At 35.2% G+C, this 15,159-nt stretch overlaps 1 protein-coding gene across 1 annotated transcript in view; it reads left to right on the forward strand.

Annotated features, from left to right (window-relative positions):
* Nucleotides 1–6,155, forward strand: part of RTKN2 (rhotekin 2) — an 86,382-nt gene extending 80,227 nt beyond the window's left edge. Inside the window, exons 11-12 of the mRNA XM_025397995.1 lie at nt 2,957–3,064; nt 4,362–6,155. Coding sequence (XP_025253780.1) covers nt 2,957–3,064; nt 4,362–4,897 — 644 coding nt within the window. The 3' untranslated portion in view covers nt 4,898–6,155. The remainder of the gene's footprint in view (nt 1–2,956; nt 3,065–4,361) is intronic.
* The last annotated feature ends 9,004 nt before the right edge of the window (nt 6,156–15,159 follow it).

A 15,159-nucleotide genomic window follows, 5' to 3' on the forward strand; every position in this document is an offset into this window, starting at 1 on the left:
AGGTAAATGAAGGTGATAATACCAAAATCTTGTAGTCTAGATACCAATTACTATTAGATGATCATCTCATGCTTTCATTCTCTAGATTATGTGAAATAATTTATCATGCTAAAATGGGGATTTGAAGGAATAAGAATCTCATGACATTTTTGTACTGTCAACATAATAAGTGATGACAACTTGGTCTTGGGTCTGGTTACTTTTTTGGTATTTAATGCTTTTTTGCATAAAAACTGCCAACCTATGTAATTTTTAAAGTACAAATTCTATTTATACTTCAAAATTCAGAATTCATTGTGTATGGATATATGAAGCAAAGATGGAGGTATTTATACCATACTAAAAAATTGACTTGTACTTTAAAATTTTAACTTTCCTAGTGACAGGTGCATCCTCTTGTGCTTCTGGTTGAAGTATGGTACATAGAACAAAGTACAGGATAGATATTCAGGGCAGAGTAAAGTAAGAGAAATTTAATATTGAGAGCAAATCTCAATTATTTGGCGCTATTTAAGAATAGAAAACCAGGAGGGTGTGATAATTAGAACTCAGGAGGAAACACTTATGGAAATGTATCTGTTTAGCCTGGGGAAGAATAGCCTCGGGTGGATGTTGGTGGGCAAGAGGGATGTAATAGCTATTTTTAATATTTGTGGGTTAACAAACATGTAAAAGAGGAGTGACGTGTTCTGGATGGTCAATAGGAGTGGAGCAAAGAATGAATCGAAGGTCAAAGATATCAAAAATTGAGATAGATTTGGAACATTAAAACTTTTAAAATATTTAACAGTATAAATATTGAGTTACATTAAGAGCGTAGCATAAAAAATTATTTTGACTGGGAATACTATAACAGTAAATGATACTTTAGGAAACATCTTCATTATATAAATTGTTATGTGAACAAAACATACCCATTTAATATTTCATATTGCGCCCTTGTTTTCATGTTAGCATATTGGCTAGCATGTATAGCTATGCATAGAGATTTATTTGCTGGCAAAATCAATGGTTCAATCGTGAAGTCTTGACCCATGAACACATTTGTACCTCTGACTTTAGTAACACGTGGAATAATGTGGCATTATATTCCAGTTTTCATTGTAACTCGTATTCTGATACTAGTTTAACAATGAAATGCTTTCATTTATCAATACAGAGAAGATACTGTACTTTATAATAATTTTTCTAAGAATGTGACAGAAATGTGTGCCAGTTTAAAGTGTTTCATTATTTTTCCATTAGATATGGGTTTTTTTCCCTGCCCCCAAGAAGAAAAAAACTGACTTTTATATATTTATCTATAAAAGGAAGTGTGGGGAGGAATAAGTTATCAGATCTCAGATCCTAACATTCTAGAGATCAACCTTTGAAGCCTTGTACTTAAGAATTTATTCCCTTCATCAGTTGCTATGTTGCTTATTTTGAAATTTTTACCATATTCTGTGCTTAGCATCATAATAAAACATACTGAAAGGCTTTTTTATGTTTCTTAACTAATGGTGGTGGATTTTAAATTTATGCATGTATTATCATATTACTGTGATAGTATATTTAACTACAAACAACAAAAATGAGTCATTTTATTAAACATGAAGTATCCTTAGTTTTTAAGTCATAGAAAAAAACCAAGTTGGATATTAAATATGGATATACAACATAGGTGTATTACATTTACTTTTCTACTGGTATAAGATAGGCTATAAGAAGGTGAACCCCAGTAACTTACTCTTATAAAATTAATATATAGATATGTAGGAACTAGCATAGTTGCTTTCCAGCATGCAGGTGCACAATAAGTAAGAAAAGATTAAATTTTTAGACATCACTCAGGAGAAATCTAAAAAATTTAAGACTAAAATAGTGTGAATTAAAATAAAAATTAATGTCCACACTTAAATTTTAACTTAATAGTTGAAAGATTTTAGTCAAGAGTATTTTTTCTTATTTCAAATGCCTTTATTTAATGTGTCCTTCCTAAAACAAATTAGACTCAGAATTTTATTGAGTGATATGACTTTATAGTAATAGGTTTTTTATATACCTTTTAAAACCTAAATGAAAATATAGTGATTTTCTAAAGTTAAATGATTTTGAAAAGCATGACAATCATCTTAAAGGAACAGTTATTAAATAAATAATTTTTCTTTCTAAATCAACATTTTCATAGTTAAAACCATTTTTGAGAACCTCACTCCTTTATGTTTTTTTCTATTTCCTTCTAGGTAACTATATTTCAGTTGATTGTTTAACCTTTCAACGTCTTGAATACTGAATGTTTAATATTTAAAAAAGAGAACCTGCACAAAACTTTTGCAATAAATAGAAATTTTAAAGTAGTTATTAACCATTTAGTGAAATAGAGTAGTATTTAATAGCCTAGAGATTTTAGCCTAATGTTTGCATAGAAGTATTTTTTTTCTTTTTCTTTTCTTTTTCTTTTTTTTTTTTGAGACGGAGTCTCCCTCTATCGCCCAGTCTGGAGTACAGTGGTGCAATCTCAGCTCATTGTAACCTCCACCTCCAAGTGATCCTCCTACCTCAGCCTCCTGAGTACCTGGGACTACAGGCACCTCCACCACCACACCCAGCTAATTTTTGTATTTTTAGTAGAGAAGGGGTTTCCCCATGTTGGCCAGGCTGGTCTTGAACTCCTGACCTCAGATGTTACCAGTCAGAAGAAACCTAGGCTTTCCAACTTGCTGGGATTACAGGCGTGAGCCACCGCACCTGGCCGAACTTTTTTTTTTGAATAGATTACTTTTATGTTCAGAACTGGACTTTGAAATTATGGATAGTACTAGGTTTTTCTGCAAGCCTCCCTTAAGGAAGTGCTTTATTTATAAATTCACTGATTTTTATTCAAAGCAAAAATGTATTGCTATCTATTAAAAATGAAATACATATCTTCACATTTATGTTTTAAACTGGTCTGCCTTTTTTCTGTCTGTCTTAGGCCAATGGAAGCATTGTTGTGAAGAACTTATGAAAATTGAGATTATGTCACCACGGAAACCACCTTTGTTCTTGACAAAAGAGGCAACCTCAGTCTACCATGATATGAGTAAGTGGTGTTTGTCTTTTCTGTGCTACAGGATAACAAAAACAACATTGTCCATACACACACAGCTTATTCTATTGACATTAAAATGCTAAAATTTTCAGGGCACAATCAAAATGAATGAAAAAAGACTATGATTACAGACTAAGGAACTCATGTTTAATAGATGAATTAATACAGAATAATGAATACACATATTTTTCATAGTCTGAATGCTCAAGATCAGACAAAAAATTTAAGGCTTAAAATGAGTAAAGGCGCACTGAAAATAAACATTAGCTGAGTAGCTGATGAAAATTCTGAAAATAAACACTTGCAGATTCTAAAATGTCATCATGTTCAGTAATTTTTTTCTGTATTTTATTAAATTTGTTGTAAAGTAGTGTTGATAGATGCATATTAATGAATGGAAGCTTTCATCTCTAGCCAGAAAAAAAAATTGGTTAAGTTTAATACTTTGGAAAATTTTAAATTTCTAGACTCACTTTTATTCAATTTCCCACACCTTGAAGGGTGTTTATTTTTTGCCGTTGCCTCAGTAAATAATGTTGTGAACAAGAGCAAGTCAGTCTAAATTCTGTTTGCCACTAATGTACCTGTACTTACATTCACTTTAAAATGTTAGGTTAAAAATGGTACATTTGGGTTCACACATTTTAAAATACCAGTAATTCATTTAATAGACATTTATCTCTGTTATTTTATTTTTCCCAAGGAAAATTTCACCTACCACTCTTATTGCCAAAGTGGTATGAGGGCATTACTCTGTTCTCCTGGGTTTTTGGTTTTAAGCATTTTCCCTTTTAACAGAGACTTTGCTGGTCTACAGGAAAGAATACTCATCCAAATACAGTCATCCCAATATATATCTAGCTTTTGTAAAAAGGAAATCTCTTACCTAGCAGTTAGAATAAGGTTTTAAATCCAAGAAATGTTATCCCATATATACTTAATGTATAGAATTTTTTAGAAAACGCATATAACTCCTCTTTGAAAGCTGGATTTTGCTGATTTATATAGGAATATATTTATACATGTGTATGTATTATGTACATATGTATATTATATATGTTTTTTATATATACTATGTATTATGTGTGTTTACATATATAATGTATGATTAGTGCAGTGCATGATCTTTGTAGTTCTGGTGGTGTGGTTATTTTTGCAAGTGAATGTTTTCCTTATCACAGTCTTTGATGACCATTATATATAGCATACTAGTTTGGAAAAGAAGTTATTCAGATAAAGTGCGTACTGGTTTTGAATTTTTTCATATATTTTTTTCTAAAAATTATAGGCATTGATTCACCTATGAAACTTGAAAGTTTAACGGATATAATACAAAAAAAAATTGAAGAGACAAATGGGCAGTTCCTTATTGGTCAGCATGAAGAATCCTTACCACCTCCTTGGGCCACACTCTTTGATGGTAACCATCAAATGGTCATCCAGAAAAAGGTACTGTCTCCTGCAAGTGAGCCATTACATGATGAAAAAGGGAAAAAGAGACGAGCTCCGCTTCCTCCTCCTGATAAACTTCCATTCAGCTTAAAATCACAGAGTAACACAGATCAGTTGGTTAAGGACAACTGGGGAAAAACAAGTGTATCTCAGACATCGTCTTTGGATACCAAACTATCAACCCTAATGCATCACTTACAGAAACCAATGGCTGCTCCTCGAAAACTTCTCCCTGCCAGGAAAAATAGATTAAGTGATGGTGAGCACACAGACACTAAAACCAATTTTGAAGCCAAGCCAGTGCCAGCTCCAAGGCAGAAATCCATCAAAGACATTCTGGACCCTAGATCATGGCTGCAGGCACAAGTTTAGAAAACTCTTAATGATAAAACATTTAACAAAATCTATAACTGTGAAGCTTAATTCAGAGGCATTATAGAGTAATGTGTAACTATATAGGTAAATATGATAGTGATTTATACCAATAATTAATAAGCTATTAGGTATAGAAAAACATTTTATAATGAAGAAATGGATTTCTCTTTTACTCCTGATTTTCAGAATGTGAGTGATTTTTCCAGCAGTGTGCAAGAGGCAGTTTCTAGACAATATCCTAATTGTTGGAAGGGTTAATTTATTCCTAAATTAGTACCAGGCAGTGAATAAGCCCTAGGCGGAATAAAACATTAAAATTTCTTTTGGGGAGAGACTGTCTAGTAATTTAAAATGTGTTAAATATGAGCCATATTCTCATTGTGAGAATTTTAATACTAATGGAATGTTTCAAAGGTTTTATTCAAACCACAAATTATAGAATCCACCCAAGAAAATTTTCTTCTTAGCATTCTGGAATTCTCATCTAATGGTTCACTGGCTCTCATCTATTGTTTAACTCACTAGTTTATAGGCCTGACCTTTTAAATTCCTGGGATAAATTTTGGAATATTAAATTCTTCATCTTAAAGGGAATTTGTAATGTGCTATTCAAACTTGTTTCCTTGATGAGCCCTGAAATACTGTTGACATTAACTTTCATAAATGAAGCATAACACTTATTAGAGAAATGGTAGATGAAATACTCTTTACATTCAATTTTCTGTGTGTGGTGCTGATTTCCATTGTGACTTTGGAATTTAGGGAAGTGAGTAGCTGATCAACACCTTAAAATTCATTTAATACATATTTAAAAAGAAGATGGGAGATTCAAAAATATCAGAAAAGTTGGCCATGGTAAAAAATTTTCAGAATTCTTTTTTAAAATTTTAATTAGATTTCCTTTTCCTAGTAAGAGTTGATGTCTGCTAGCGGTATTTTTCATTAAAAGTCATATTCTTACAACAATGACATTGGAATCATTTCCATAGGAGGTAATTTCCATAGCAACTAATCATAGTGACCCAAACAGGATTATAAAGTCAAGTGAGGAATAAATAGCAGAAAAATACCTTAAAGGAACAAAAAAATCCATTTTTTATAATAATGCTTTTTGTAAACAAGAGAACAGTTTTAAAAATCTAATCAGAATTTCCAAATAAAACAGTTTCTATCAGGTGTCAGCAACAGCACTAAAAATCTCAAATCACACTGAACCCTAAACGTCATTGCAAGAAATAAAAAATTAAGAATTAAATTGCTGCCCCGTGTATAATCTCGAGATCTTTTTAAAGCTAGGAAGAACTCTATTTGGATCAGAACTACATTACAAAGTAAAATGAACACTTGACCAAAAAACCACATCAATTTAAACGGAGCCTTTCATTATTTTCAGATAGCAGGGTATTTTTCATTTATAGAGAATGATGTAACTGCCAGGACACTTTTGTGTTTGCCCAGGACTCCTAGTGAGTATTGAATCGTGCAGGGAGTGATGATAACAAAAGGTTTCTTGTGACTGGTAACACCAGGACAGACACAGGTTTGGGTGAGAAGAAAATACTATATGCCTGCTTGATGGCATGTAGAGATCATCACGTGTGTGGAAACCTTAAAAAGTGGATATATTTTTCTAACTAGAAGGCTCTCGTAAGTTTCTGTTATGATTGCCATTTCAATAAATGACATTAAAAATCTAAAGGATAATGTTTGAATTTTTGGTTATTTTTTAAAACCTCATTGCTGTTTTTGACAGCATTTGTGATTGTCATTGCCACTAAATTATTGAGCTAGAAGATGCTGCAGGCAAAATTGTTTCTGAAGCTGGCATCTAAGCATTCTTTTTTTTTTTCCTAGTTGATGCCTGCCTTTATTACAAATCAGTATTAAAACTTCCAGATTATATTCTTGTCATTGTTCCTCATGCAAATAATAGCAGGAAGGATTGAAGTTGTATAAGAAAAAGAAAATATTCATATAGAAATTACCTGGCAGTTACACCCTCAGAGCAGAACTTTGAAACAGGTCTGAAGCCCTTTTTACCTAGAACCATTTAAAAGCCTGAGCAAGGACCACCACCTCCTCCCCACCAAATTATTCAGTCTCTTGCTGGGGAGGCCTAGCTTACTATATGTTACAAGTCTGAAATGGGCCTGGTGTGGTCAGCTCCTGAAATGCTAATTTACCTCTTCCCAAAAGAGTGTAGTTATAATACGAAGTTGGTTATTTTCTCTTTCCTTTCTTTTTGTCTTTGTTTCTTTCTCTGGCACCCTCTCCTCTCTCTCTGTCTCATCCCCCACTCCCACTTTCCCTCTGTCTCTCCTCCTTCCCTTCCTTTACAGTTATAAAAAAAAAAAAAATCTAAAAATAGTAAAGCACTGGGTTAAAGAGTGTTTCAAAAGAAGTGTTTGTTTTCTCATTTCTTAAACCAGAAGTTTATGACAAAGAAATATGCCATGTAATATGAAAGCTGCTTCAGCTTTTTATGAGCTTTCACATTCCTTGTTTGTCCTTTTAATTTGTTTCTTGATATATGAAGACTATAAACTTGAAGCAAAGAGTTAGCTGTCAGCTCTTGATAATATAATTGGGGAAATAGAATAGATATTTTATGATATGATAATTCTGATGATCTAAAGATAATGTCTTAGACAATTACATTTACATTTCAAGCTCTGGGATATAAATTACGTATTCAGCATTAAGATAGTATTATTTTTAATTGCTACTAAGTGGTAACTTTTGTATTTTAGTATCTTGCAAGGGCAAAAAAGACATTTTTAAAATTCTAAATGCACACCTCCTAAGGTAAATAGTCTTTCAAAAATATCAGGCATGCCAACTCTTGCTGAGTTTTGTTAAATCCTCCTTAGCGGTCTGCAGTGCCCCCTGACTTCTTTTAAATGGTTGTGAATATATGTGGAAAACTAAATCCATTTATTATAAATGCCTTATCTTTACCCTTTGGGATCCTACTAAATGCATTTTACCTGGTACTATTTATTAAAAATGGAAGCTGTCTTGAATTAGAGACACCTCACGTAAGGTAGGTTAAGCAGTCAAGTATTTCTTTAGGCTTATGTTGTTCAGCACCTCAGCCACCTACTGAGAAGTTAATTAATTCAGTCCAAAATGAAATTATAGGGCAGTTTGGTGCAATTTATGTTAAATGCCATTTGAATGTAATCACCTGTGTTACCACGACTGAGGTACAACTGTACTACATGGACAGAATGCTGCATTGCACCATGAGCAAGAACTGCTCTGCAAGAAGAATATTTGTCCCTGTGGTCTGAATTTATCAAAACTCATTTTCTTGTTAAAGAGTGAATTATCAAATAGTAATTAAACTTTAACTGATGACCATTTATATTCTAGTAGCTGTCTTCACTGTTAGTCTTAAATTATAATGTAGACAAAGTTGACATTTTCCCCTTACATTTCAAAGGCATTACTATTTTTAAATGTTTACATATGTTTACATGTTTGTGTGTAACTGCTTCATTGCTATTAATAGTTAAATGAAATCTGCTGGCCGGGCGCGGTGGCTCAAGCCTGTAATCACAGCACTTTGGGAGGCCGAGACAGGCGGATCACGAGGTCAGGAGATCCACACCATCCTGGCTAACACGGTGAAACCCCGTCTCTACTTAAAAAAAAAAAAAAAAATACAAAAAACTAGCCGGGCGAGGTGGTGGGCGCCTGTAGTCCCAGCTACTCGGGAGGCTGAGGCAGGAGAATGGCGTAAACCCAGGAGGCGGAGCTTGCAGTGAGCTGAGATCCGGCCACTGTCCTCCAGCCTGGGCGACACAGCGAGACTCCGTCTCAAAAAAAAAAAAAAAAAAGAAATCTGCTTATTCTGGATCATAGATGTTCTTAGTTAACTCTGGGAAAGATGTTACCTTTGGGTTTTTAAAAGACAAGTCTTCGTTCGAAAATATATTACGGTGTGTTATTTTCCGACGTGCTTGTGTAATTGGCTTTGTTTATAATTTTTATTTTTTAATTAAATATGGTTCCAACTTCTGGATTAAAAAGTATTATATCATGAACATACATTTTTTAAAGTACCAAAGGCATTTGGTAAGCAAGCCCAAGTCATGTAATTGAAACTTCTATACATTAAAAGAACTGATTTCCGAAGACATTTTCTAACTTTTTATCTTTAAGTGCTCCTCTAGACTAGACTGATGTAAGTAGACAGTGTGGTGGAATCAGTTTAATCAGAAAAAGACATACCAAGTAGCTGATGCTAATTATTATAAGACTAACATTTCTATAGCCATGTTGTATAATTAACATTATTAAAATGTTTACATATAATCCTTCTTAAAGTATACTCTTTAAAAATCCATTGACATAACCTTACTTTTAGTTTAGTGATGCATAATTTCCCCAGAGCTTAAGCCACTGCAATAAATTAGGTACCTAGGATATTCAGTCGCTGCTAGCCACAAGGAGTCTCCTTATTTTAATGTACCTCCCTCAGTACTTTATTCCCGCAGAGCACCTCAGAGACGGGGGAGAGAAATGAGCAATCCTGGTTCAGTTGTATTATTTCAGCATTTTATGTCTAAATCTGTAGTGTGGTCAGAAATATTGAACATTTAAAAAAAAAAAACTTTAGGGAGAGAGGCCTACTAATCAATGTGCTTAGAGAAACAAACTATATTCAATTAACAACAAAAAAAAGTTACAGAAATTTTAACAAACATTTTTCTTTATCTGAGTATAGGAGAAAATACTAATCCCGACACATTTGAAAATTAGGAAAGATCATTCCAGATCTTATGGAAAAGTGTGTTTTAAATTGCAGCAGTTTGCTTTTGAGACATGGTAATCTCATAATGTAACTACTAAAGAAGAGGTAGATTGAAAAGATCTTGTATATACATAATTATGTCAGATGTTTCAAGGTATCAAAATAGTTTTGTTGAAAATGAATACTTTTTGGTGTCTTGTTTAAAATATTTTTATATTTTGTTTATCTACTCAAAATTATTTTTATGAATGGATGCATTTTTGTTGAACTTAGCCCTCTTAATAAATATCTTTAACTGAATTAGTTGTAACAATTTTATAATTTTATATTAATAGGGAGAAGAGTAGTAAGAGGAATTATTCACTTATCTCAAATATTAAAATGTGTGTTTTATGTATACAAAATATAAAAGTATAGATATGAGATACATACATACATACATACATACATACTCATACACATACTGTGTTAGATTCTTCAGGTATTTTCAGTTAGTTTTAAAAAATTCTTTTAAAATGTGTTTCCAGTGAAGCAGAATAAAAAGTTCAAATCACCTTCCACAGTTTACAGAAACCATTACAACCCAGCTCCAACCTGCCATGCCCTACTGGGTACTTCATGCTCAGTTCCTGTGCTTGTAGGACTAGCTGTTGTCACTCTTAGCTCCTAGAAACTGTGCTGTGGCCCTTGCAGGTAGCCCCTTCAGCCTTCAAAGTCAGCAACAGTGCATCAAGCCTCCCTCATGCTTCAAATCTCTGACTATTTCAGCTGCTCCCAATTGAAAGTGCTTGCTTTTAAAGGGCTCATATGATTAGATGAGGAATGCCCACCATGATAATTTCCCTTTTGAGTAATTCCAAGTCAACTGATTCGGAAATCCCTTTTGCATGCAATGTAGTCATGAGTGTGATATCTCATCGTCTTCATGGGTAAAGAGCCATTGAATTAGAGCCACTGGAGTGCTATTTTAGAAGTCTACCCACCACACCCTATTAGATTTTTCAAGGGCAGGAAGCATGTTTTATTGACATTTTAACCCTGTCATAGTATTCTGTAATGAGAGTGAGTACAGATTATTGGGTAATATGTGTAAGATACTATGCTGTGTTAAATATTTTGTATAAATTAATCATTACCATATTCTCTCAATAGCCCCACTTAACACACATACAAGAGTGGAAGACTTGCTCTGGGTCATATACTACATGGTAGTTGACTATGGACTCTGGAGTTAGACTTGGGTTGAATTCTAGCTCTGTCATGACTTAGCTATATGATTTGGGGCTTTTCTTAACCTCATTTGGGTTTTTTATTTTAATGTTTAAGATTTTAAAAAAACCTTATAAGATAGTTGTGTTTATTAAATAAGATAACACATAGTCTAGGACCTAAAGATACTTAAGTTCCTGCCTTGTTTCTACAGGTTGACATATAGTATGTAACACGTGTATGAAGAGGGAAGAGGATACAGCTGATAGAGACCCAACACACACATAGTAACTTAGTCATTTATAACCCCTCTCCTATTTTCATTTCTTGCTTGATGTGAACATGTTAGGCTCACAGTGCATAAAAATTTAGTAAATACCTAAAAGTGTGTCCAAATACTTATTGTTCATTGTCTCTTGAGCTCTATATTTGGCATTATTGGGGCTTATGAATTAAAAGACAGCCTATTCTTAAGCTCACGTGAATTCCAGTGAGTTGAACCAATCATTAGAGCTTATGGAGATGAAGCATGGTTTGACCTGCCTCCCATATAGCTAACATAAATCTATCTGGATACAAGCAATCTCTACCTACCACTGGGAAACTTAGGTTATAAAGATTAAAAAATACATAAAACACTATGGGCAGTATGAAAGAGTAATCAGTATTACACAATTTAGCATCTAATTTTAAGTGCTCTGAAAGAGCTGTGAGGGATTGAGTTAAGGCTGGGCACGGTGGCTCATGCCTATAATCCCAGTATTTTGGGATGCCAAGGCAGGCAGGGAGTTCAAGAGCAGCTTGGCCAATATAGTGAAACCTTGTCTCTACAAAAAATTTAAAAAAAAATAGCCACGTGTGGTGACACATGCCTGCAATCCTAGCTACTTGGGAAGCTGAGGTGGGAGGATAACTTGTAACTTGAGCCTGAGAGTTCCAGCTGCCATGAACTCTGATCAAGTCACTGTACTCCAGCCTGGGCAACAGAGTGAGACCCTGCCTCAAAAAAATAACGAGTTAAGAAGTGCAAACGTATATACTATGAATATCTTGCAAAGATGTAAGGATTAATAATAATAGGGTTTTCAAATCTAGAAGGAATAAGTAAAATAGAAGATAATTCATCTAATGGGTTCCTGGAGGAGTTTCAATTTTGCAGCTTTCAAAGGGAGGTTAGTAGAAGTGGAAAGGAATGAGCGGATAGGGCAGTTGGCTGGGCAGAAATGGAATGAGCATACTGTAAAGTAAATTGTAGGTAAAACAAGTAGGCATGATTGAAGCAAATGTGGCAGTAGGGGAGAGATGGGATATGTTGTACCACACAAAGGACCTTGAATGGCAGTTCAGGAAAATAAGACGGGTTAAGCTAGAATAGTTGGCATCAGAACTAGAGCTGACAGAGTTAGAATGGGCACCCAGCTTCTGGCTACCATTAACTAGCCACGTTATCTTGCACAATGTATTTACTCACCTGTTCAACTTCCTTATTAACGTTAAACAGGTGAGTAAATACTGTGTTCAATACAACATGGCTAGTTAACAACTGGGATGGCTGCTGGTGTTTGTCTCAAACTGATTTAGACAGCCCTAGGTCCCTGAGTTGATGCTGTTGGAGGTGGCAACCAGTAGGGTGATGCCAAGTGAGGGAGTCTCTGGGTCTCTCCTAATTTGGCCAAAGCAGCTCTAAGTTTGTCTGTTTTATGTTTTAACCCCATGAGGTAATATTTTAACAGTCCCCAATTACTCCAGATTAGTAATTGGAGGCACAAAACAATTAAGTAACTTGCTCACAGTCTCCCAGTAAGTAGAGAAGACAGGATTTGAACCTAATCGGTTATTCAAGACAGTGCACTCATCCTCCTCAGTATACCAACAGCCTCTAATAAACGTGAAATAGCAAAAAAGCATTGAGACCAAGGTTTGCCACACTAGCCTCCAAACTCTTTTTTTCCCCAGTAATGTGGTCACTTGATGTATTCCTTTGCATTAAAGCCCCAGATGAAAATCCATTTCCTTTACAATTAGATCCAGCCTATATTATTCTGTGCATAATGCTTGGCCCTGGGTTAAGGGAACATTTGGGTATATGTAAACCTAGATAGACTCCACTATCAGGCTGCAGAAAGCACTAAAAGAAATATGAAGGAGAAGAAAAGATAAATTCTATCTAGAGACATCTGGGACTACTAGAAGAAGTGGTATATGAGCCAGACCTTGAAGTATGAGTTGGTTTTCATTAATTACATTTCTTTAGGTAGAAGGCAACAGAAACTCACTTAAACTGAAAATGAAGGAAAAAAAAGGTGGGTGAATTAATTAATTAATTAATTTATTTATTTATTTATTTATTTATTTTAAGGGGGGAAAAAAAAATCTCTGTTGCCCAGGCTGGAGTACAGTGGCATGATCTTGGCTCACTGCAACCTTCCCCTCCCAGGTTCAAACCATTCTCCTCCCTCAGCCTCCCGAGTAGCTGGGACTACAGGTGTGTGCCTCCACGCCCAGCTAATTTTTGTATTTTTAGTAGAGATGGGGTTTCACCATGTTGGCCAGGCTGGTCTTGAACTCCTGACCTCAGGTGATCTGCCTGCCTCAGTCTTCCAAAGTGCTGGGATTACAGATGTTAGCCACTGCACCTGGTGGGCGAATTTATTGATAGGCTATTGGAATCACTCAGAGGACTGAAGAATGCCTAGGAAAGATTGGACAGGAAAACTCAGGGGTTCTCAGCAACATCAAGATTGAAATAAAGTGCGTTCCTCTCCTCGCTTGTTAGAATGGCCTTTTGGAGCCATGAGTTGGAAATTCAAAATGAATCACAGAACATAATTGCCTAGAACTATGATTTCAACCAGGGGTGATTTTTTTTTTTTTTTTTTTTTTTTTTTTGCCCACCACAAAACATTTGACTATGTCTGAAGACATTTTTTGTTGTCGCAACTAGGGTCAGAAGGTGCTGCTTGTATTTGGTGGGAAGAGACCAGGGATGCTGCTAAACATCCTATAATACACAGGACAAGATCCCCACAACAAATAATTATCCAGCCCAAAGCATTGGTAGTGCCAAAGTTGATAAACCCTGGCTTGGAATACCAAATAATTACCATCTAAAATAAGAACAAGTGTAGTTAAAAAAAAAAAATGTAGAAAATAAAACAGGAATGAAAAGAAAGGAAAGCTCTTAGGAGGCATTTGGGAAGGATTTTTGGAGGAAGTAACGGTTGAATTGGGCCTTGAAAGACGTAGGATTGATTGGGCTCCGCAGATAACGGGGAAAAAGCATTGGGAGCAGCGGGAACAGAATGAGCAAAGGAGTAGGAGCATGATGGTAATTTAGAATACGTTCACAAACTCTCTGACACTCTTCCCTTCAAAGGTGGAGCTTAGTTCCCCTCCTATTGATTGTGGACTGGACTTAGTAATTCATTTCTAACTCAGAGAATATAATGGAAGTGATACTGTGTGACACATGAGGCTAGGTCATAAAAAGGCTAGGTCACACCCTTACTGTTCCCCTCTCTTGGGATCACTCACTTAAGGGGAAGCCAGTAGCTATACTCGGACAGTCCTGCGAGAGACCCATGTGGAAAGAAACTGAGGCCTGTCACCAATAACCAGCCCCAACTTGCTAGTGAGACACCTTGGCAGCAGACCCTCAAGTCTAGGCATGACTGCCACCTTCTGAGAAATTTCAAGCCAGAAATGCATGGCTAAGCAGCTCCTCAATTCTTGACCTATTGTAACTGACAATAGGATAATGAATGCATATTGTTTCAACCACTAAGTCTTGGGGTTGTTTCCACAGTAATTGATTGCTAAAAAAGCATGAAAATGTAGCATCTACCTAAAAACCCGAAACTGTTTCATTTGTATATGGTTAGGGATTACTGAGAAATAAGATTAATAAGGCAGATGTGGTCAGATCATGGATGGCCTTGAATGTCAGTCTAAAGTTTGCTTTTTTTTCTGGTATGCTGAAGAAATTTGCCATATGGGCTTTAGTGGATTCAGATCACATCTCTGACAGATTCTCTCTGAGTAGTTGGGGCAGGGATAGCTACAGATAGTATTGGGGAGCATCCTCATAAATTGTCTCTAGAAGAAGAAAAGCAGCCTGTAAATGCCACCACTACACATTAAGTTCACTGAGGGCACAGGCCACTTTTTTAAAAAGGCATGCTTTGTCAATATAAGTATGCTGAGAGAATCATGCCTCACCTGACTTGATTTAAAAATTTCTAAAAAAGAAAAAACAGTGGTTCACATATATCCAGGTCACTAATATGACACT

The sequence above is a fragment of the Theropithecus gelada genome, chromosome 9 (assembly GCF_003255815.1).
Source record: "Theropithecus gelada isolate Dixy chromosome 9, Tgel_1.0, whole genome shotgun sequence".
NCBI classification, from domain to species: Eukaryota; Metazoa; Chordata; class Mammalia; order Primates; family Cercopithecidae; genus Theropithecus; species Theropithecus gelada.